Consider the following 24,821-nt stretch of genomic DNA (forward strand, 5'->3'; position numbering starts at 1 on the left):
GGTGTGTTCGGTGAGAATTGTGATGGGGATCAGTCCGGTAATATATGAAAAATACTGCACTGCCCAAAATACTGCGAGCAGGTGCCTCTCACAGGCTGAAAATCCCTGCTCCACAGCACCTAAAATTCTGGAGGCGTAAGCTACGGGCCTTAACTGGTCGTGCCGTTCCTGGAGGAGCACGGCCGAAAGGGTGCGGTCTGTGGTCGCTACCTCTATGGCGTATGGGGAAAGCGGGTCTGGAACTTGTAGTGCGGGGGCTGCTACGAGTGCCTGTTTTAAAGAGTCCACAGCATCCGTATGCTGCGGAAGCCATTCCCAGGGTGCTCCTTTCTTTAGGAGGTCTGAGAGGGGTGCTGCCTTGCTGGCGAAACCGTCGATGTGGTTTTGGCAGTAGCCAACTAGTCCTAAAAACGACCGGAGGGCTGAAATGTTCTGGGGAAGGGGCAATTTAGCAATCGAGTCAATCCTTTTATGCTCGATCTCGCATTTACCATGTGTGATAATTGTTCCTAAATATATCACTGTTTCTTCTAAAATCTGGGCCTTTTTGGGGTTGACTTTACAACCGATTGAGTAAGAGTTCCAGGAGTTCGGACAGAAGCTCAATGTGCTCTTCCTTGGTGTCTGTCTGCAGTAGTAGGTCGTCTACATACTGTACCAGACATTCGGGGCGAGAGAATTTGGCTAAGCCATTTGCCAGCTGTCGGTGGAAAATGGAGGGGGAGTTGTGGAATCCTTGTGGCAGGCATGTCCACGTGTACTGCTGTGCTTTAAAGGTGAAGGCAAATTTGTACTGGCACGCCTTTGCCAATGGAATGGACCAGAATCCATTACTGACGTCCAAAACCGTAAAGAATCGGGAATTAAGTCCCTGCTTGAGCATGGTCTCGGGACTTGTTGCTACTGTGGGGGCTGCTGCGGGGGTGACTTTGTTGAGTTCCCGGTAATCCATGGTCAGTCGCCATGATCCATCGGGCTTTCTCACTGGCCAAATCGGGGCATCATTAGTGGAGGCTACTGATCTAAGTACGCCCTGCTCTAATAAGCTTTCTATTACAGTGGAGATTTCTCCCTCTGCCTCTTGGAGAAATCCATACTGTTTTTGGGGTCTCGGGTCAGGTCCTGTTATTTGTACGGAGCCAGTCATCCGTCCACCGTCGTGCTTGTGGGTCGCAAATGCTGCCCTGTTCTTTTGCAGAACTGCCCTAACCTGCTTGTCCGTACTAAGCGTGGTTGGGTTGAACCAAAATTCGCCTACGGCGCTAATTTTGTTTGTGTACCCTCCTATGTTGAGCGTTGCGGGGGCTCTTGCGGATTTTGCCATCTTCCAGACACACTGGTTGACTGGATCGAATGAAAGGTGGTGGCAATTCACGAAATCAATTCCCAGAATGTGTTCTGCTGTGTGGGGCAGGTCAACTAAAACTACGGGGTGCTTGGTGGTGATGGCACCGATTTGAATGGGTACAGGGGCTGTGATGTGTCCCTGCTGTGAGTGGCCTGTAAAGCCGCTGAGGGTGATGGTGGCTGTAGTGGGCCACGTGTCTTTTTGAAACAGGGTGGAGGAATTTATTGTGGTGCGGGACCCTCCTGTGTCTCAGAGAAATTCGATGGGCTGTCCCCGAATTTTCGCTGCAACTACCGGTCGTCCGGACCTATCCCAAAGGGAACCCAACTGGGGGAGCCCGTACACAGTCAGTCCGTTCCGGTCAAGTCTGTCTGATCTAAACGGACGCTAACGCTATGAATGGGCTCTGTCTTTTTCTTACTCAGACTGCCCGTCTGCTGGGCTCTCTGTGGCTTTTTAGAGGCATTGCATTCCCTTGCGCTGTGTCCCAACTGTTCGCAGTTGTAACACTCCTGTGACTTGGGTGAGGGGCTGTTCTTTCCCTCGTTCACCCATGTCAGGTTGTGGTGTGCTGTTTTTACTGCCTGCATATCTGCGCTGGCCTGCTTTTCCTCGGTATTCTTAACTGCGGGTTTACTTTGAACAGATTGCTCCCAAGCGCGGGACTATCTTTTCACTACCCACTTCTCGTTATGGGCCTCCTCTGAGGGATCATAACTCGCGCAAGCTTTCTGTCCTGTTTCGGTGGCATGGGAGATAAGGGTGCGGGTCCATTTGGCCATGTTGTCTGGGGACAAATGGGCACGGTCTAAGTCTCCAAAGACTGCTGCAAAGTGGATCCACGGGCGTCCAGCAAACGCTGTGGTGTGCTCGGATTTCTTTTTATTTTTAATAAATATTTTATTGAAAATTTTTGGTCAACCAACACAGTACATTGTGCATCCTTTACACAACATTATAACAATACAGATAATAATGACCTTTTTTATGTAAACAAAAAACAACAAATAAATAAATATTAAATAACAAAAATGAAAACTAGCCCTAATTGGCAACTGCCTTGTCACAGGCTATACCCCCCCAGGTAGGAGGAGGAGGAGGCCTCAGTGGTGGTGTTGAAAGGTAAGTGGGAGGAGGAGTTGGGAGAGGAGATCAAAGAGGGGACGTGGGCAGATGCCTCTAGGGAGGGTGAATTCTTCCTCTTCGTGCGCGAGGCTCAGCCTCATACAGTTTAAGGTGCTGCACAGGGCACACATGACCGGGACAAGGATGAGCCGGTTCTTTGGGGGGTGAGGACAGGTGTGTTAGGTGCTCAGGGAGCCCAGCAAATCACAACCATATGTTCTGGGCATGCCCAGCGCTGGAGTAATTTTGGAAGGGCGTAGCGAGGACGGTGTCGAGGGTGGTAGGATCCAGGGTCAGACCGGGCTGGGGGCTCACAATATTTGGGGTGGCAAAGGAGTCAGGAGTGCAGGAGGCGAAAGAGGCCGGAATTCTGGCCTTTGCGTCCCTGGTAGCCCGGCAAAGGATTCTCCTTGAGTGGAAAGATGCGAGGCCCCCAAGCGTGGAATCCTGGATCAGCGATATGGCAGGGTTCATTAAATTGGAGGGGGTGAAATTCGCCTTGAGAGGGTCGGTACAAGGATTCTTTAGGCGGTGGCAACCGTTCTTAGACTTTCCGGCATAACGATAGACATTGGTCAATGGCAGCAGCAGCTCGGGGGGGGGGGGGGGGGGGGGGGGTGTACTTTATTTTTGTTTATGTTATTTACACTGGAGGGTCTGAGGGGGTGTATACACCTATACACCTGTTGTGTTAAGTTGTGGTGTCAATGTTCATTCATTATTTATGTACGGGGGGGGGTGGGGGGTTGCTTTTTTAGATTGTGTTTTGTACTTAACCCTGTTGGGTTCTTTTTTCTTTCTCATTTTGTTATTGAAATTTTATGAAAACCATTAATAAAAATTATTTTATTAAAAAAAAGAAATTCCGCATCGTCCGATGTGGCTGTGCGGTGGGTGGTTACTGGGTTCATTGGGGCTGGAACTATCTGCTGGGGGGGGGGGGGGGGGTGCTTTTCTCTTGTGTGGCTTTCCCTGAGCACATGTTCCCTGAACATAACTCTGCGCTGTTTCATTCAGTTCTTCCCAATCAGGGCCGTCTCCCTGATCTAATCTTTCCCCAAAGGTTTCCTGAAAACCTTTTTGAACAGAAAGCAGCGATAGCAGCTCTGCAATCTGCTTCCGGCACTTAGCGTGATCTAGCGTGCTTTGTCTTTGTTCTGTGGTGGCAGCATGGAGTGCTCTTAATGCTGCCTTGAGGTCACTACAGTGTTTCTGTAATGCCTCTAACTGCTTTTCCGTTTCCTCTCATACCAGGACTGCACGTTGCGTGTCCTGATAGGCCTTTTCGTATTGAGACTGGAAGCTGCTTAAGTGCGCCAGACAAGACTGGTGTGCCCTTTTGGCATCCTCCACCTCTCCATCTTTTGCTGCCAACTTCCTTCTCAATTCCAAATTCTCCTTTTCTACCTCGCTTACATCGATCTTACTCGTTCGATGTATGCCCTCAACTTCTTTCTGGAGCGTCCTAACGACCTCCTCTGTGCCTCGCAATTGTGCCAAGCAGGACACAATTGCCATCGGCTTGCGAGGTTTCCCCAAGCTCTTTTTGTGGATCTCGCTCAGGTTCTCCCACCAAGTATGTCCTATACTCCCGGGGCCTGATTCCTCGTTATCACAGAATTCATTCCAAAGGGGTCATCCTTTGCCTTTGAGATATTTCCTGATCTCTTCCTCCCAAATGGGACATTGTCCCACTCTACTGCTGCTGGTCGCTGCGACCGCAAATTCCTCTGGGTTCATTAGGCGCTGCATTGCCTGCATTGCCATCTTTTCTATCCGAATGCTGCTCTTCAAATTTTGGGACGGGGTATTAATCCGAATGCTGCTCTTCAAATTTGGGACAGGGGTATTAAGGCGGTGCTGTAAATACGGGTACGGCTTTCACTACTTTCCGATATACAAACTTACGACAGTTTTGTCGCAACAAAAAAATCTATCAGTTTTACCTTATCGCCCTGTTAGTTACGCATGCACACACACTTCCGAATTATGAATATTGATCAGAACTGCTTGAACACTTGTGGTTTTGTTTCCAATTGGATCTCTAATTCAAATTCTGGGTTCTCCCGGAGTGGTTTTCCACTTCTAGATCGGGTCCCGGCGGAGTCGCCAAATAATGTTGCTAACTTTTGCCTTAGTTTAATTGCTCTATTTTATCACCTTTGCTCTTGAGTCGCCAGGTATCTTTATGATACCGCCACGTGGTTCAAGTCCGAGTAATGATCAATAATCCAACACACCGATTAGTAAGATTTAAATCAAAGCACATTTATTACACACAGTAATCACTACTCATGTACAAATTCTACGTCAAAGCTACTTCTTACAACTAACAGGCCTATACTTAACTTGGAACTGGCCCACCAGTCAGGCAAACGAATGGTCTTTCGTTCGGGTTCTGAGACTGCGGGATTCGAAGTTGGTACAGATTGGTAGCTAGGAGCGCCTATCTTGTAGCGAGCGTTGAAGACTTACTGGATATCGGCGGCGGCTGAACCGGTCACTCTCAAGGGTTGGTTCGCATTGCTGAGTGACCCGGTCAAGAAGAACAATTTGAACTTGGGCTTGATTCTTATAGTCCCCAGGGGCTTCCCGCCTTTCAGGGAGGACCCTGTACCTGGTTCCAAGTGATTGAACTTTGTCTCAATCCCTTGGTTCGATTTTCTGCAATGCTGGAGCGGTTCCCTGATCGATGGGCGGTCTTGAGGTGGTCGTTCACCTCCCTTTGTGTAGGCTTCTGCTGGCGCCAAAGAGTCTGGTTTTGCTTTATGTGTCTAAATGTTGCTCATTGTTCCTGGGGATTGCTCATTAGTATGCAGATGGCTGGTGTTTTGTTATGCTGATGGTTGCCGGTATCGATCTTGTCTGGCCTTTCCAGAGGTAAACACACACTCAACCTGCAGCTGCTCGTTTGTGTCCTGTTGGCTGACTTTCCCATCAGCCTTTGCCGTTCGCCATTTTAAATCGGGAGTTAGCCATTTTAACTGGCTACACTACCAAAGCAGATATCTTCACAATTTTCCAGATTATATCCTATCTAAAACTGTGCAAGACACCCTGCCTCCCTGAGAACATGAAACAAACAAAAGGGATTGCTGGACATGAAAAGATGGAAATAAAAATTTTAAGTGATAAAATTATACAAGTTCTGAGTTCTAAGTTTTGAAATAATGTGAGAATGCCACAGAGCACCATTTTCCACCTTCAATCACCTGACAAGGAACCAGAAGCCTGACACTGGCTGTGCGATCATTATGCTAAATTTAAATTGCAAGGTTACTTATCAATCCAGCCTGTGTTACTCATATTCATCCAAACCTGGATCCTGTTGAGAAACTTTAGAACCATTTTGATTATAGCCCATTGTTAGTAACTTGCTTTTAATAGTTAGCACTTTTGCACTGCTTCATCGAAACCTTCGCACATTAGTGTTATTATTGTTGTCTGTGACACACACCAAGGTCCTTGCTAATCACAAGCTCTCCCGGGCATCTAAACATATGTACATCGGAATGCAAGATATTGTCAATCGGTTGAACGTGATCAGAGCTTAAAAGTTATCAGAGGTATAAGCACGAGGCAATACTGCACTTTAAGAAAAATAATAATTCTGCAAGCTCACAGCAATAGGATAAAAATGAACCACAGCAAGTACATTATAAGAATATAAAGGACTGTGAAAATTTAAAGATCTCACCAGCCAATCCTAGTGGCTCAAAATATCAAAGCCCACTGCACCTCACCAACACTTCAATAAATGTTTATCCAGATAGGTATGCAAGACTTTCTTCACTTTCCTGATAAAGTTGGCCTCACCGGCTGGTCGTCCACCACCAATGTTCCCTTTAAGCTGCAGTCCAAAAGCTCCCACACAGACCACACACTCACAAGTTGGGCCTTTACGTTGCTGTGCAAAAAATAGCAAAAAGAGTCCGTCCATGCACTCCAAACAAAAAGAGGGTTGTTCGTGGATATCTGCATTTATCATAGAATCCCTACAGTGCAGAAGGAGGCCATTTGGCCTATCAAGTCTGCACCGACCCTTTGAAAGACCACCCGGCCTAGGTCCTTTCCCCAGTGTAGAAAGAGGCCATTCGGCCCATCGAGTCTGCACTGACCCGTAGAAAGTCCACCCTACCTAGGTCCAATCCCCACAGTGCAGGAGGCCATCCGACCCATCAGGTCTGCACCGACTCAAGGGCGGCGCGAGGCGCAGTGGTTAGCACTGGGACTACAGCGCTGAGGACCCAGGTTTGAATCCCAGCCCTGGGTCACTGTCCGTGTGGAGTTTGCACATTCGCCCCGTGTCTGCATGGGTTTCATCCCCACAACCCAAAGATTTGCAGGTTAGGTGGATTGGCCACGCTACATTGCCCCTTAATTGGGGGGAAAAAAATAATTGGGTACTAAATTTTAAAAAAAAGAAGAGTCTGAACCGACCCTTTGAAAGATCCCCCTACCTAGGCCCAACCCCCACAGCGTAGAAAAAGGCCATTTGGCCCATCGAGTCTGCACTTACCCTTGGAAAATCCACCCTACCTAAGACCAATCCCCACAGTGCAGGAAGCCATTCGACCCACCGAGTCTGCATCGACCCTTTGAACGACCACAGTACCTAGGCGCAATCTCCAGACCTATTCTTGCAACTCCACCCCAAGGGGTAATTTAACATTGCCAATCCACCTAATTTGCACCTAAACTTCTACGGGGAATCAGATGCACTTTTAAGTTAAACTGCTGCAGCCCTAGATTTAAACAATGACATCTGCTTGTTTTACAAACGCTCAATAAATGAAACTTACTATCAGAGTTTAGAAATTCCTATTTTTAGTAACAGAAACTTTAATTGGATGCCACCAAAAACAAGTGGGAAAATAAGAATACTCAAAATTTAGAATATCAGCTGGGATCTGTAAAAGCAAATGAATGTAGGAAACTTGATTGAGAACCTTGATGAAGTAAAAGAGAAGGTTGATGAGGGTAGTGCGGCTGACATTGTACTTATCAAACATCATTTGCAAGTTCATAAAGGACCTCACCATCAAAATTGAAGTCAATAGGATTGAAGGGTGAATAGCAGCATGGATTTGAAATTAGCTGAAGGACAAAAATCAGAGTGATGCAGCATTGGACTGGGATGGGCACAGTAAGAAGTCTTACAACACCAGATTAATGTCCAACAGGTTTGTTTCGAAGCGCAGCTCATTCCTCAGGTGAATTCACCCGAGGAAGGAGCTACGCTCCAAAAGCTAGTGATTCGAAACAAACCCGTTGGACTTTAACTTGGTGTTGTAAGACTTCTTAAAAAGCAGGGTGTCAGTGAATGACTGATCTGTAGACAGGAGGGAAGTATACAGCAGTCCCCTCCCCAGGAGCAGAGATTAGGACTACTTTCTAAAATATAATAATGAATATATACAGGGCAAAATTTCAAAGCTTGCAAATGACAAAACTAGGAAATGTAATGATTAGGTAACAAAGAGAAACAATTCAGATAACAGACTTCAGAAAGATGTGGAAAGCTGGTGGATAAAGCAGGCACTTGGCAGATAAAACTTAATGCGGAGAAATGTGAAGTGACTCACATTGGAAAAGAATGAGGTGAGGCAATATAATCTATAAATATAAAACTCTTCACTCCTCCAGCTATTCACATTTTTCAATATTAATTTGAGCTGTAATATATTGACCCAATTCACCATTCTTCTGAAATCTGTTACTATTCTTTTCCCCGTTTCCACAGCAAAATACAACTGTTATGACTATGTAAAATGCACAAACTGAATTGGCGGTGGAATCAGATTCAATATTTGAAAAGACGATGGTTACAGGACGAACGTTACAGGGCAGTGGGACGGATTGAAGAACACTTTCAAAGAGCTGGCATGTGCATGATGAGCTGAATGGCCTCATTTTGCAATGTAATTATTAGTTATTTCTAAATTTGACCTACCAGTGTTCGGCTGGTCAGCCTCCCCTCCTCTGTTCTACATAAAAACTTGAACTCATCAAAATCTCTGCTGCCTGTATCCAAAACGGCACCGAGTCCTACTCCCCCATCACCATAGTTTACTGATTAATACTGGCTGCGACATCCAGCAAAACTTCCATCCTTGTTTTCAAATCCTTTCATGGCTTTGTAGGAACATAAGAAATAGTATACCTTACAGCCCCTCAAACCTACCCCATCATTCATCATGGCTGATCTTCAGTCTTAACTCTTTCCCGCCCGCTCTCCGTATCCCTTAATTCCCCGAGACACCAAATATCTATCCCCAACGATAAATGTGTACAACCCTCCCCTGGGGTAGACAATTCAAAAGATTCAGAACATTCCAAGTGAAGAAATGTTTCCAGATCTGACCTAAATGATCAGCCCCTTATCCCGAGACTGTGCCTCAGTCTTCGCCCACCTCTGAAACTTCTTCCAGTCCTACAATCCTCCAAGATTTCTGTACTCCTAGAACTCTATCCTTTTGTGCATCCCCAGTATTAATCATGCGACCACCGTCAGCTGCCTGTGAGCAAAGCTCTGGAATTGCCTCCTTTACCCTCTCCATCACTCTCCTCCTTTAAGACACCCCTTTGAACAAGTCTGTCATCATCTCTCCTTATGTGGCTAGGGTTAAGTCTTGTTTGATAATGCTCCTGTAAAGCACTTTGGGGCTGCTACTACATTAAAGATGTTGTATAAATGGAAGTTATTGTCACATGATTCCTTCGTGGAAGTAACTAGACTAAGAATAGCAACCAAGTGGACAATATAAGCAGAGGTTTCTGTGCCCAAGCGAAACCATAAGATCAAATTATTAGAACTACAATTAAACCTTGCATTTAAATTTTAAAAACACTCCAAAAGTGCCTGGCAGAGGAACTAAAGTTTTGGTTTATATGCTAAGAAGATTCACCAACCTGCAGCCTTCCCATGACAATCAATTGCTTCAGCATACCTCCCCGCTGCTAGCATACGCTCCGCCTTTCTGCTTTGCTGGTGAGCCTGAAAGAAACAATACTTCTAAGCAGGATACACTTGTACTGGGTCATTTCAAACCAAGATCTACCATGACAGCTACATTACGGTGAGACTATGACCTTGCAGTTGGACAGGGCAGTTTCCATATGCACCACTGGAAAAGGACAGTCACCGGTGAAGGAGTGGGAACATGCAGACTCCTTGCGATATCACATCTCCTCACTTACTGATCTGAAGGGGAGCTTTGACAGCAAGTTAAAAGGAATAAAATGGATCAGCACATGAACATCATGGATTATGTGTCACGAAGTCAAAAATACAAACACCAAGTAGCCTTGGTGAAAACTTTTTATTAATAATTATCTTTATTGTCGCAAGTAGGTTGAAGTTACTGTGAAAAGCCCCCAGTCGCCACATTCCGGCACCTGTTCGGGTACACAGAGGGAGAACTCAGAATGTCCAATTTATCTAATAGCACTTCTTTCGGGACTTGTGGGAGGTAACCGGAGCATCCAGAGGAAATCCACGCAGACACAGAGAGAACGTGCAGACTCCATACAGACAGTGACCCAAGCCGGGAAACCAACCCGGGACTCTGGAGCTGTGAAGCAACAGTGCTAACCACTGTACTACCACGCCACCCAACTGTCCTATTTCCAGATAAGATGGACTGTTGATTCTTAGCTGCGCTCTGCCACTCATGGGTCGTAGAAGTTACTAACTCTTAGCTACTGTTATCTATTTCACATTACAAGTGGTGCTTGCTCCCAAACATGCACACAGAAATTGTTTCTGAAAATGTTCAAAATGGTCTTTGCCCATCGCCACTACCATATGCAGCTGAGTTTGCACTGTGTTTCACAAGTGCAATTCCATCCACCTCCTCAGATTGCTCGAATACCAAACATCACAAACAATATGTTCCTTCCGACACAAGTCATACTTGCAAACCGCCTTGGATTAGAGCTTAGACATGTCATTCGTGCAACTGCAATTTTCTAACTAAATGGTTTAGATTCCAGGAAGAATGGCCCTAACAAACCCTGTTCATAACTTACACCAGCACCTCATTAGGATTCTTACTTCTTTTTTTTTTTTAAATTTAGAATTCCCAATTATTTTTTTCGAACAAGGGGCAATTTAGCGTCGCCAATCCACCTACTCTGCACATCTTTTGGGTTGTGGAGGCGAAACCCACGCAAACACTGAGAGAATGTGCAAACTCCACATGGACAGTGACCCAGAGCCGGGACCTCGGCGCCGTGAGGCAGCAATGCTAACCACTTTGCCACCGTGCTGCCCAGGATTCTTACTTCTGACGGCTGTCAGAACAGGTCTTCAAATGAGATGTACACCAGAGGTGGTTCGCTAACAATTTGCTTAGTCCCAATTTGAAGGTGGACTCAGAACCTTCAAGAGTCACCAAGGGTTGTATATGGGGGATGGAAACCCAAGGACAGGTTAAAAAAATCCTGTAAACAAAAATGGCAAATAGTTTAAGACGAATCTGTCCAGAAAATAACAAAATGAAGATAACGGGTTACATAGTAGTGTCGGATGTTTAGTTATACCGCACATTGGCAACTAAAATGTGGTATTTGCACCTTTAAAATTGGTTTTACTTTGGTGAGGGTTTATCATCATTTACAAACCTAGGAATGGGTATAAATAAATCAGAGCCTTATGTGCACAGAATCAAGAAACCAGCTTTCTGTATTTCAGTCACACACCTTGGGAGAAGAGAGAGTGCTGCCAGTTATCTGCAGCGTGGCAAGGCTGAGGGCTACTGAGAGCTCACATCGTCAATTTGGTTAGTCAGTAAAAGACTTTGTACACAAGTGTGCTATGACGAAGGGCATCACATTGTACTTTGAACAGCTGCATGCAAAGTCCTGGCATGGTATGTCACATGGTGGCAAGGGCTGCCTGGGAATCTCATACTGACAAAGAAAAATCTTCAGCAATGTGCTTTACAGAGTCTCACCAGACCTCCAGGCAAACTAAATGTCTAACATGTGCGATGCAGCGTTATACTTCAATTCATTTTGAACACTTACTGCAAGATACTATCCAGTGTGATGACAGTACACTTCTTTCACTACTGTACAATAATACTTTGTGAATCAGTTTTCCAGAAGCAGTAAGAAAAAGGAATTTTAATACCATGGGGATTGTGGATAGAATGTAGATGTGCATTCCCTCCAGTTTGTTGTGCCATGGAGAATCTGCTTGTGTGAATTCTCAAACCCAGCCAGTTACATTGAGGAGGTCCTCATTCTGGGATGGGGCAGGAGCAAGAAGAAAAAGAGAAGTTATACAGAAGTCACTCTTGCACATTTTGCGCAGGCAGAGTGTCACTGGCAGAAGCCTGGTGGTAGGTTGCACGAATACCCTCTCCGGTATGACACGGCACCAATCAACTTGAAATAAGGGGCAGAATGGTGGCACAGTGGGTAGCACTGCTGCCTCACGGCACCGAGGTCCCAGGTTCGATCCCGGCTCTCAGTCACTGTCCGTGTTGTAGCCACCTGAGTTGGCCACTTCCCGACTTAAAATGGAGAACAGCAAACGCTGAAGGGAAATTCAGCCAACACAGGCAAAAACTAGGAGGTGCAAGTTTACTGTGTATTAGACTCTGCAGAAACCCAGACAGCATCGATACAAGTAGCCATCTGCATAGTAATGTAGCAGCCATCTACATAGTAATGAGCGATCCCCGGGAACAATCAAAACATTTTAAGGTAAACAAGGCCAAGCCAGACTCCTCGGCGCCAGCAGGAGACAACACAAAAGAGGTTAACGGACACTTAAAGACCGCCCAACGATCAGGGAACCGCTCCAGCATTGCAGAAATCGAACCAAGTGATTGGAACAAAGTCCAATCACTTAGAACCAGGTAGGGGTCCGCCCCGAAGGGCGGGAAGCCCCTGGGGACTATAAAGTAAAGCCCCCAAGTTCAAATCTTCCTTCTTTACAAGGTCACTCAGCAACGCGAAGCAACCCCTGAGAGTGAACTCCAAGCAAATAAGTCTCAAGTCAACGCTCGCTACGAGATAGGCGCTCATAGCTACCATTCCATACCAGCTTTGAATCCCACAGACTCAGGACCTGAACGAAAGGCCATTTGTTCCCCTGACCTGATGGGCCAGTCCAAGCTAAGTATAGGCCTGTTAGTTACAGAAATAGCCTAGAAAGTAGAGTTTATGCACGAGTAGTGAGTTACTGTGTATAATAAATGTGCTTTGAGTTGAATCTTACTAATTGGTGTGCTGAGTTATTGATCATTACTTGAACCTCGTGGCAGTATCATAAAGATACCTGGCGACTCTAGATCAAAGGTTATAAAACAGAACCAAAAGTTAGCAATAGTGTGGAGTTTGCACATTCTCCCAGTGTTTGCATGGGTTTCACCTCTACAACCCAAAGATGTGCAGGGTTAATCGGCCATGCTAAATTGCCCTTTAATTGGAAAAAATGCATTGGGTATTTTAAATTTGCAAAAAGAAAAAAATAGAAATAATATTTTTCCAAAAAATTAACCATGAACACTGTTTTATAAGGCAGAAGCTGTTCTTGTTTCACCAGGAAAAATGTGAACTAGAATGGTTGAGCAGAAAAGAAAGACAGCAGATAGACAATAACAGTACAAAGAACAAAGCAAACTACAGCACAGGAACAGGTCCTTCGGCCCTCCAAGCCTGCGCAGACCATGCTATCCGTCTAAATTAAAATCTTCTACACTTCCGGCGTCCGTATCCAGCTATTCCCATCCTATTCATGTATTTGTCAAGACGCCCCTTAAACGTCACTATCGTCCCTGTTTGGGCAGAACGGTAGAATAGTGGTTAGCACAATGGCTTCACAGCGCCAGGGTCCCAGGTTCGATTCCCGGCTTGGGTCACTGTCCGTGTGGAGTTTACACGTTCCCTCCATGTCTGCGTGGGTTTCCTCCGGGTGCTCCGGTTTCCTCCCAGTCCAAAGATGTGCAGGGGGTAGGTGGATTGGCCATGATAAATTGCCCTTAGTGTCCAAATAAATAAGGTAAGTTGGGGTTACGGGGATAGGAGGAAGTGTGGGGATAGGGTGGGAGTGGGGGCTTAGGTGGGGTGCTCTTTCCAAGGGCCAGTGCAGACTCGATGGGTCGAATGGCCTCCTTCTGCACTATAGATTCTGTGAATCTGTGCTTCCAGCACCTCCTCTGACAGAGTTCCAGGCACCCACTACCCTGTTGTGTAAATAACTTGCCTCGCACATCTCCTCTAAACCTTGCCCCTCGCACCTTAAATCTATGCCCCCTAGTAATTGACCCCTCTACCCTGGGAAAAAGTCTCTGACTATCCAATCTGTCTATGCCCCTCATAATTTTGTAGACCTCTATCAGGTCGCTCCTCAACCATCTTTGTTCCAGCGAAACCAAATGGGAGTAGACCCTGTCTCGAAAAATTCTCTCCAGTAATCTCCCTACCACTGACGCAAGGCTCTCCGGCCTGTAGATCCCTGGATTATCCTTGCTACCCTTCTTAAACAAAGGAACAACATTGGCTATTCTCCAGTCCTCCGGGACATCACCTGAAGACAGTGAGGATCCAAAGGTTTCTGTCAAAGCCTCAGCAATTTCCTCTCTTGCCTCCTTCAGTATTCTGGGGTAGATCCCATCAGGCCCTGGGGACTTATCCACCTTAATATTTTTCCAAGACGCCCAACACCTCGTCTTTTTGGATCTCAATGTGACCCAGGCTATCTACACACCCTTCGCCAGACTCAACATCCACCAATTCCTTCTCTTTGGTGAATACTGATGCAAAGTATTCATTTAGTACCTCGCCCATTTCCTCTGGCTCCCTCCCCTGTCCTTCAGTGGGCCAACCCTTTCCCTGGCTATCCTCTTGCTTTTTATGTACGTGTAACAAGCCTTGGGATTTTCCTTAACCCTATTTGTACGGATGACAAAGAAAAGTTAGGGTACAAGCAAAAGAAACCAACTGCTAGAGAAATAAAACCATAGCCAGGAGCTCTGTCACCTAATTTGAAGACCATGTGTATAATTAGTAGGAGAACCTACATTTTACTCTGACTGCTCAATGATTATTCATACTAATAAACTATTACTAATGACCCTATTCTCCATTAGCTGAGGGGATGCCCTCCATTTTTCTGCATCCAGGCAACGCAAGTCTTATCACACTTATGCGGCAAAATAGTTCATTTTTGATGGGTGGACTATTTACTAAACTAACATTACTTTTGAGTACTTCAGGATGCTGGGGCAGGAGGAGTGGGACACAAGAGCCTCACATTATATGACGTCAAACACAGTGCTGCGATTTCTCTGTGGAGAGCAGTCAACTCAATGTTTCAGATTGTGCCCTTGTGTCCAGAAGGGCCTGGTATAAAATGCTGCTTTAACTGCTTGCTCCACACACATTATGACACCGCGAGAGTGTAGAGATGGTTGACAATGAATTGGCACTTTCTACACTTCTCATGAATTTTATTAAATTGACTTTATAAAAGTTAATGGAAATACACAAAAACATTTGCTTTTTAAATTTTTTTCTTCATGTCAGTGGTTCCCAAACTGCTGACATCCTCTCAAGTTGCAGTACAGCTGCTCTTTTTAAACTTCTGCCGATTTCTGCTTCTTCCAATGTTTCAACTCCACTCCCCGGTAGCTCCTTTAAATCAGGTTGCCACCTCCACTCTGGGCTTTCGAACAACCAGCCACTCGTTCCTTTCTCATAAATCTAAATAGTTGTAAATCTAAATAGTCGTGCGAGTGTTGCAGAGACTAAAATGAGAGAAAGGCAATCCAGTTAGGAAAGGGAACAAGAAAGTAGTGAGTAAAAATAGGAAATGCTGGAAAAAACCTGCAAGTCTGGCAGCTGGACCTTCTGAGTATTTCCAACACTTTGTCTCTATTTCAGATTTCCACCATTTGCAGTATTTTGCTTTTAACAAGAGAAAAGGGAAGGAATTCTGTGAGGGAGAAACGGAAGTGAAGATGAAACATGGGAGTAGTCGAGAGATAAAGAGGGAGAATACAAGTGAAGGTAGAGTCAGAGAAAAATGCGGGTAAAGGATGAGATATGGAAATAAAACAGGCAAAGAAGGCATCGAGTGAGAAACTGTGATGGAAATGTCAAGCCGGAGAAATAGGAGAGAGTGTAAGCAAAATAAACTTGAAGGATGAATGAGCAAAGTGAAAGAGGAAGTCACGAGGAAATGAAATAAAGAAAGCAAAGGCCATTTGCAAAAACAGAAGTGAAAAAGACGGAGTGATAGAAAATCAGTGAAAGGGGGAACTTGAGGAAATGTAAACAGAAGAGAGGCAATCTTTTTTTCCCTAGTTTGGCTTGTAAAAGTATCCTCAGCCAGGCAGGCCCACAAGGCCAGATGGAGCAGTTTTCTGAGGTCCAACTCAAAACAAATCAAGCGTTCGGACATGGGTCAAAAACTTTGGGAGGCTTTATGCTCTCCTTCACATTTCCTGCAAAACGTCCTCTTCACTGGAGAAGTGTAGTTACTTCCCACCCCACCTCCTTCAGTTTAACACCCGCTGAAACTACATTAGACACAAGTTAGCAGCACGTCCTGATTCTGAATGGGGACCGTTCCCCATTTTTTTTTTCAATGCTGAATCTTTAAAAATATTTATCCATTAATTTTTTCTCCCTGCAACTAACAACTTTTCACCTGTACAAATCACAAATGTGCTATTTACTTCTACCTTGTGGTGATACTGTCATTACTAACTGATTTGTCATTGCAGCCAACACCATTATGGTCATCAATTTCCAGCTTTATTGCTCGAGTTTGTATGCTGTAAACCTTTTCAATGTCATGGAAATCTTTAAATAATGATTAACATTAGAGAGAGAGTTGGGCAGGGAGCTGGAGGATGCCGTGAGGAGAGTTAATGCGTCCTCGTTGTGCGCCAGGCTTGCCTTATACAATTTAAGGTGGTCCACAGGGCACATGTGACTGTGGCCTGGATGAGCAGGTTCTTTGAAGGGGTGGAGGATAGATGTGAGTGATGTGTGGGTCGTCCTGCGAATCATGTCCATATGTTTTGGGCCTGTTAGAAGCTTGGGTGATTCTGGCAGGGATTTACGGGGCAGGGGGAAGAGTTAAAAATAGGCTGGGGAGGTGGACGAGGTTGGTGGGAAATTGTCAGGGTGTTGTTTATGTAAGCCATGTTGGCTGGTTTTGGGGTGTGAGATTGTCCACTGCATTAAAATTTATAATAGAAATGCCTCAATAAAAGTTTTTTTTTTTAAAGAATGATTAACACTGCAAGTCTCTTGTTAGAGAGATTGAAGGAATAATTACCTCATTCATATGGGATGGGAAGGTGGCCAGAGTTAGAAAGGTGCTACTATGGAGAGGAAGGCAGGCAGACGGTTTGGGTATTCCGAACCTGATGTATTATTACTGGGCAGCAAGTGTAGAGAAGGTACGGAGCTGAGTCAAAGGGATTGATTCCCAGTGGGTCAGAATGGAGGAGAGTTTGTGTAGGGGGTTAGGATTGAAGGCGCTAGCAACAGCGCCGCTCCCGACAGCCCCGGGGAAATACTCGGAGTCCGGTAGTAATAACTTTGTTGAGAATTTGGAGGCAGTTTCGCCAGCACTTCGGATTGGGGGCACGGTCAAGGGAAATGCCGATTTGGGGGAACCATAGATTTGAGCTAGGGAATTGGGATAGAAATTTTCGGAGATGGAAGCAGAAAGGAATTAGGACACTAAAAGATTTGTTTCTTCGGGGTCAGTTTGCAGGATTGAAGGAGCTGGGAGCGAAGTATGGGCTGGAGGAGGGGGAAATATTTAGATACATGCAGGTTCGAGACTTTGACAAAAAGGAGATACAGAGCTTCCCGGTAGAGCAAGCCTCTACATTGCTGGAGATGGTGCTGACAACAGGTGGACTGGAGAGGGGGTAGTGTCGGCGGTTCACGGTGCTATTTTGGAAGAGGAGAAGGCACCCCTGGAAGGGATCAAGGCAAAGTGGGAGGAAGAGTTGGGAGAGGGCTTGGAGTGTCTGGTGTGAGGTGCTCCGGAGAGTGAACATCTCCAACTCGTGTGCGAGGTTGGGGCTGATACAGCGGAAGGTGGTGTACAGAGCACACCTCAAGGGCAAGGATGAGCCGGCTCTTTGAGGGGGTAGAAGATGTGTTCAGATGTTTTGGTCCTGTCCAAAGCTGGAGGATTAATGGAAGGAGGTGTTTAGGGTAATTTCTAAAGTGGTGCACGTGAAACTGGACGGCAGCCCTCAGGAGGCCATATTCGGGGTGTCAGACCAGCTGGGGTTAGAAAGGTTAAGTTTGAGCGGAGGGGAAGGCTGAGGGATTCTACAATTCATGGGCGTTATTAGTTATGCACTATCAAGAATTGGATAATATCGAACATTGGAGGTGGGGGTGGGGGGGGGGAGAACTGTATGTGTTAATGGTGACTGCGTGTGATTCCTGATTCCTTTTTGTTATTGGTTTATGTTAACATGCGGGCTGCTGTTTGGGGGTTTGGTGGGAGGGTGGGATTGTTGGTGCTGTTGATATGGGGATGGATTCCTTGCTGCTTATTGTTGGTGGGTGTAAATTTGGAAGAAAATGTGAAAAGGAGAATAAAAATATTAAAAGAAAACACTGCAAGTCTCGTTATTGAGTCAGCTATCACTGCTGTCTCACTTCGTAAATACTTTGCTGAAAAGGCATCAACAGTCCCAGCTCTTGGACTTCCGGTGGCAACATGTAGTGAGCAGTTGGACACAAGGGGCGCGTTTCTCTGACCCCCCCGCCGGGTCGGAGAATCGCTGGGGGCTGGCGTGAATCTCGCCCCCGCCGTGTCCCGAATTCTCCGCCACCGGGGGTGCCCCCACGGTGGCCTGGCCCGCGATCGGGACCCACCGATCGGCCGGCGGGCCTGTGCCGTGGGGGCACTCTTTTTCTTCCGCCTTCGCCATGGTCTCCACTATGGCGGAGGCGGAAGAGACCCCCTCCACTGCGCATGCGCAGGGATGCCGTGAGCGTACGCTGACGCTCCTGCGCATGCGTCGCCCGGCGAAGTCCTTTCGGCACCGGCTAGCGTGGCGCCAAAGGCCTTTCCTGCCAGCCGGCGGGGCGGAAATCACTCCGGCGCGGGCCTAGGCCCTCAAAGTGAGGGCTTGGCCCCTAAAGGTGCGGAGCCCGCCACTCCATTACGCCGGATAGGGGAGAATCCCGGCCAAGGTGGCTCCCGCCAAAGAACTTTGATTCGAGCCCTTTTCGTCAGGTTTTCGGAGATTTGGGGTGGAATATGGTTTGTTTGATGGGTTAAGAATCCCACGTCAAACGATGCCCAATAAATACAAAACTAGGCAGCAGAAAAATAAGGAATCGTTGGTCTCGAGAACACTGTCTGTGAAGAAAATGGCGGAGGCTACTGCAGCGTCGGTGGCCACTCCACAAACTGCTGAGATGCTTACAGGCATCCTGGCAGAGGACTGAAGAAACTACGGCGGGAGGTCTCGGAGGACAACGCGATCGATTGAGGGGGCAATGTCCACTATTTGAGCGGCACTGGCAAAAATGGATGAAGTGGTAAAGGAGGTGGAGGTGACTGTTTAAAGGCAAAGTGACCAAATCACCTCCCTGGAAGTGGAGATGGTGCGAGTGGCCGGTGACAACAAGGCATTAAGGGCCACGGTGTGCAATTTGGAAAGTAGCTCCATAAGGCAGAACTTGAGGGGTTGTTGGGTTGCTGGAGGGCAACAAGGGTCCAAATCCGACAAAGTTTACATCGCAGTTGTTTTGCAAGATGGTGGGTCTGGTAAATGGGATCAAGTCTGACTTGAAGAAGTGGGAAAACCTCCCTCAATCTGTGAAGATGAATGTCATCCTAAGGTTTCTATTTTTGTTTCAGTGCCTTCCAGTGTTCCGTCCAAAATTTTTCTTCGTGCAAGTTAATAAAATTATATCTTCTTTTATTTGAGCAGGGCAGGACCCCACAGATTTGCTGGGTGCTTTTGCAGAGGGAAAGGAATCGGGGGTCTAACGTTGCCCAATCTGTTATTCTAGTATTGGGCGACAAACATGGAAACGTTACAGGGGTGGTTTAAGGGTATGGAATCTACACGGGGCAGAGGGAGAGGAGTGCCTGTAGAGGTACTAGATTGAGGGCCTGTGTTAAGGGTCCGTTTCCTTTTTCCCCTGCAAGGTGAACTGCAAGTCCTGTGGTGGTGGCTACTCTGAAAATATGGAGACAGTTTGGACAACATTTCAAGCTGGGTACCATGTCGCTGTTAGCACTAATGTGGAAACCAGCGCTTTGTTCCAGCGGTTTTGGATTTGTTGTTTGGGGCAAAGGGGGTGGGGGGTTTGGAGCGGTTTAGGGACATGTTTATAGAAGGGAAGTTTGGTTGGGTAAATTCCAGCTTCCGAGAACTAATCTGCTTGGGTATTATGAGGTGTGTCACTTTTTGCGCAAGGGGATTCCTTCCTTCTGCTTGGCACCCTCGACGAATAGGGTTCTTTCGCCGATTGAGCTAGGGGAGGGGAAGATATTGCATATGTATAATCGACTTATGTCAATGGAGCAAGCTCCATTGGATGATGTTAAAAGGAAGTGGGAGACGAAGCTGGGTCAGGTTTTTGATGAAGGGGGTGGGTGAGGCTATTCACAGGGTTAACTCCACCTTGTGCTAGGCTCAGCTTGATTCAGTTCCAGGTGGTGCATAAGGCACATCTGACCAGAGCACGGATGAGTGGTTTTTTTCTGGAAGTAGAGGATATATGCGAGCATTGCTTTTGGGGGTCCGGTGATTCATACGTATAGGTTCTGGTCTTGTCCTAAACCAGTGAGCTTTTGGGTCTCCTTATTCAGCACCATGTCAGGGATTCTCGGGATTGGGTTGGAGCCTTGCCCATTGGTGGCTATCTTTAGGGCCTTGGAGGACACACCGGAGCTTCAGATTGGGGCGAAGGCGGATGCTCTTGCCCTCACCTTGCTAACAGCCTGAAGGAGAGTTCTGCTTGGGCGGAGGACTTCTGTTCCGCCCATTGCTTCGACTTGGTTAAGTGACGCTATGGAGTTTTTGCACTTAGAAAAGGTCAAGTACAGATTGAGGAGATCGGCAAAAGGGTTCTACTCGAGGTGGCAGCCTTTCATTTCCTATTTTAGGGAGCTGATCACAGTCAGATGTTAGGGAGGAGGTATCTGGATTTTGTCTAGGGTGATTTTCATTGTTGGTGTGAGAGGGGATGTGGCGTTGAGTCTGGAATTGCATTGGTTGTGTAATCTGGTTTTACGGTGTTATATTGAAAACATTTTCTCAATAAAAATATTTAGAAACAGTCCCAGCGTTTAACATGGGCACATTCATACAAATGAGATATGTGATAGTCAGTATAAAGTTTCACAAACATTATGGCAGTTCAGCGCCCAAAACAATGCCAGCCTGCAATAAGACGTTATTTCAAGTGTACCTGGAGACTCTGCACACTCATTTAGATCTTCTTCGATTGCTTGATTTAGATGCAACATTAGTAAAGCCAACAATATAAGTTTGTATTTATATAGCAACTTTAGTGGAGTAAAATGGTCCAAGGTGCTTCACAGGAATGTTAACAAAATCACATGGAGCCACATAAAGAGACAATAGGTGATCAAAGACAAGGGTAGACAGGCAGAGAGGTGCAGTGAGGGAATTCCAGTGCTTAGCTGATGTTAGCCAGTTGAGGAATTAAATCACAGATGTAAAAGAGACCAGAATTGAAGGATCATAGATATTTAGTTGGGCTGAAGGAGATTACAGAGATGGGGTGGGACCATTGAGGGGTTTGGAGACAATCCTGTAAGCAACGTCTTCTTATGGAAGGTCCCCTGTAATTTAAAAAGTGCTGAAACTAAATTAAAAGAAGCAACAGCAAGTTAGAAAGGTTTTAAAGGCTCTCCTTTATCTCCTGGGCTAGGACACAACCTGTGTTGAACATGGTCTGTAAATTAATATACAATGTGCAGGCATGGCCTGAACCAATTAACCACAGTTTCCCTCTCCCAATTTGGGATGCACCTGGTCCTTCAATGGACTGGCCGAAATTGGGAACAAAATGAGCAACATCCCATCTTTTTCATAGCTCATTTTCTAAGCTTTCTGGTCAATGTCCCAGCTATTATATGGCCTTTCCTCTCCCCCATAAGTTCATGTCAATGCTCAATAGGAGAGTTTAATTACTCAAATGTATTTAGCTTTGAACACACACAAAATAGGAGTAGGCCATTCGGCTCATCGAGCCTGCTCGTGATTCATTAAGATCATGGCTGACCATCCAACTCCGTAACCTGTTCCCGCTTCTCCCCCCCCCCGTATTCTTTGATCCCTTTATCTATAGCTAACGCCTTGAAAATATACAATGATTTTGCCTCAGTGTCTTGTGGGAGAGAATTTCAGAGACTCGCCACTTGAGTGAAGAAATTTCTCCTCGTCTCAGTCCTAAATGGTCTACCCCATATCCTTAGGCTATATTCTGGACTACTCCACCATCGGAAATACCCTTTGTACGTCTGCCCTGTTTAATCGTTAGAATTTGTTAGATTTCTATGAGAACCCCCTCATTCTTCTCAACATTAACAAATACAATTCTAACCAACTCTTTCCTCAAACGTCAGTCCCGGCACAGCAGGAATCAATCAGGCAAACCTTTGCTGCACTCCCTCTACAGTAAGAACATCCTTCCTCAGAGAAGGAGACCAAAACTGCACACAAAATTCCAGGTGCAGCCTCACCAAGGCACTGTACGATTGCAGCAAGATATCCCTGCTCCTGTACTCTAATCCTCTCGCTATTGTTATGGGCCAGGGTTGAGAGAACCCCAAAGTGTATCATGGAGTTCACCTGACCCACAACTTTTAATAGATTGTGGTTATGGGGAGCACATGGGCCTACCTTACAGGTGTAGTGCAACAGATAGTTAAAGTACTTTTAAATTAAAACAATGTTTATTTATGAAACCAGTTAACGCTTTATAAACCCACAGTGAACTTAACAACTATCAACACCAATAAATCCCCCAAAGAATTCAGTACTCTATAAGTAACTCTTAATCTTTCCTTACAACATCCATAAGACACCAAAAGAACCCTTTTTACAGAAAGACATCAGGTTTAACTTCTCTACTGATGGCAGTTACCACTTTGAAATCACCAAATGAACATTTTTTAGCTTGCAGAGATTTATACACATCTTGCTGTGACTGCAGCTTCTCCAAATCTAAAACAAAACTAAACACACCCTGTAGCAGACAGCCCAAAGCGAAAGTAAAAGCAGGCAGACAGCCCAGCTCCACCCACACTGATAAACACCCATTTCTTAAAGGTACATCCACTACAGCTATTTTATAAACCCCCATTTCTTAAAGGTACTCTCACATGACACTATGAAGGCCAAACATTTGCCTTCTTCACTACCTGCTGCATCTCACAGGGTAGGTATGTCATAATGTCATGGTGAGTGGGAAGCTGGAGGAGATGCTGGTGGTATTAGTGAATATTTATGCACCAAATTGGGACGACGCAGAATTGATGAGACGGGTGTTAGGGAAGATTACGGACCTGGGCCCGCATCGGTTGGTTATGGGGGGGGGGGGGAAGAGACTTTAATACGGTTATTGATCTGAGGGGGGCTTTAATACGGTTATTGATCTGAGGTTGGATTGGTAGAGTTCAAGGACGGGGGGGGGGGGGGGTGCCAGCCACAGTGAAGGAGCTAAAGGGGTTTATGGAACAGATTTGGGGGGGCGGGGGGGGGTTGGATACATGGAGGTTCAGTCGGCCAAGAGTGAAGGAGTTTTCTTTTTTCTTCCATGTTCACAAAGTGTACGCCGAGATTGATTTTTTTTCATCTTGAACAGGGATTTGGTGACGAGAGTGGTGGATACGGAGTACTCGGCGATTGCTGTGTCGGACGATGCCACACACCACGTGGATTTACAGGTGAGTAAGGAGGGGGGTCAGCGCCCGCAATGGAGATTGGATGCAGGACTGTTAGCGGATGAGGGGGTGCGGGCGGGTGAGGCAGGTCATCCAGAATTATTTGGTGATAAATGATACGGGGGAAGTTTCGGCAGCAACTGTATGGGACGCATTGAAGGCAGTAGTTGGGGGGGGGGAACTAATTTCGATACGGGCTCATAGGGAGAAGGTGGAGCGGGCAGAGATGGATAGGCTGGTTAGAGAGATACTCCAGGTGGATAGATGGTATTCTGAAGCCCTGGAGGCAGGACTGTTGAAGGAGCGGCAGAAGCTGCAGATGGAGTTTGGTCTGATATCCACAGGGAAGATGGTGGGGCAGTTGAGGAAGGAGAGGGGGGTGGTATACGAGTATGGGGAGAAGGCCAGTAGGATGCTAGTACACCAGCTAAGGAAAAGGGAGGTGGCCAGGGAGATAGGAAGAGTGAAGGACAGAGGGGTGGAAACACGGTCTTGGACCCAGCGGGGGTGAATTGGGTGTTCCAAGGAGTTTTACAGTCGGCTGTCTGAATCAGAGCCCCAAGCTGGAGTGGAGGGGATGAAGCAGTTTTTGGAAGGGTTAAAGTTTCCGAAGGTGGAGGAAGGGTCGGTGGAGATGTTGGGAGCCCCGATCAGGATTGTAGAAGTAGTGGAGGGATTGGAGGCCATGCAGTCGGGTAGGGCCCCGGGACCGGACGGCTATCCAGTGGAATTTTACAAGAGGTTTTCTGGGGTGCTCGGCTCCCTGCTGGTGTGGGCATTTAATGACGCAAGGGAGCAGGCTGTTCTTTCCACCAACAATGTCACAGGCTTCGATTTCACTGATCCTGAAGCAGGAGAAGGACCCAGAGCAATGTGGGTCATACAGACCAATCTCCCTCCTGAATGTCGATACCAACTTGCTGGCCAAATTTCTGGCCTCGAGGATCGAGGACTGTGTTCCGGGATTTGGGGAAGACCAAACGGGGTTTGTTAAAGGCAGGCAGCTAACGGCCAACGTTAGAAGGCTCCTCAAATGTGATCACAATGCCCTCTGAGGGCAGGGGGTCGCTATGGATGCAGAGAAGGCCTTTGACCAGGTGGAATGGAATTATTTGTGGGAGGTCTTGGGACGGTTTGGGCAGGGCTTTATTGACTGGGTTCGGTTACTGCACCAGGCACCGGTGGGGTGTGTGGCGGAGAGTCCAGTGGTGGCAATATTTGGAGTGTCGGAAAATCCGAGAGTCCAGGGGGCAAGAGAGGCCGACGTCTTGGCCTTGGTCTCCTTGGTCGCCCGGAGACGGATATTACTAGCGTGGATAGACCCGAAGCCCCTGAAATCAGGGGCATGGGTTAGCGACATGGCTGGGTTTCTCAGACTTGAGAAAATTAAGTTCGTCCTGAGAGGATCGACGTTAT

General features: G+C 46.5%; 1 protein-coding gene across 2 annotated transcripts in view; it reads right to left on the minus strand.

Annotated features, from left to right (window-relative positions):
- nrbf2b (nuclear receptor binding factor 2b) overlaps window positions 1-24,821 on the minus strand; it is a 64,630-nt gene that overhangs the window by 17,848 nt on the left and 21,961 nt on the right. The window contains exon 2 of one of the 2 annotated variants that reach the window (XM_072478818.1): window positions 9,386-9,470. The exons of the other annotated variant lie outside the window; for it this stretch is intronic. Coding sequence (XP_072334919.1) covers window positions 9,386-9,470 — 85 coding nt within the window. The remainder of the gene's footprint in view (window positions 1-9,385; window positions 9,471-24,821) is intronic. 2 annotated transcript variants of the gene reach the window in all.

This window comes from Scyliorhinus torazame, chromosome 16, assembly GCF_047496885.1.
Source record: "Scyliorhinus torazame isolate Kashiwa2021f chromosome 16, sScyTor2.1, whole genome shotgun sequence".
In the NCBI taxonomy this organism is placed as follows: domain Eukaryota; kingdom Metazoa; phylum Chordata; class Chondrichthyes; order Carcharhiniformes; family Scyliorhinidae; genus Scyliorhinus; species Scyliorhinus torazame.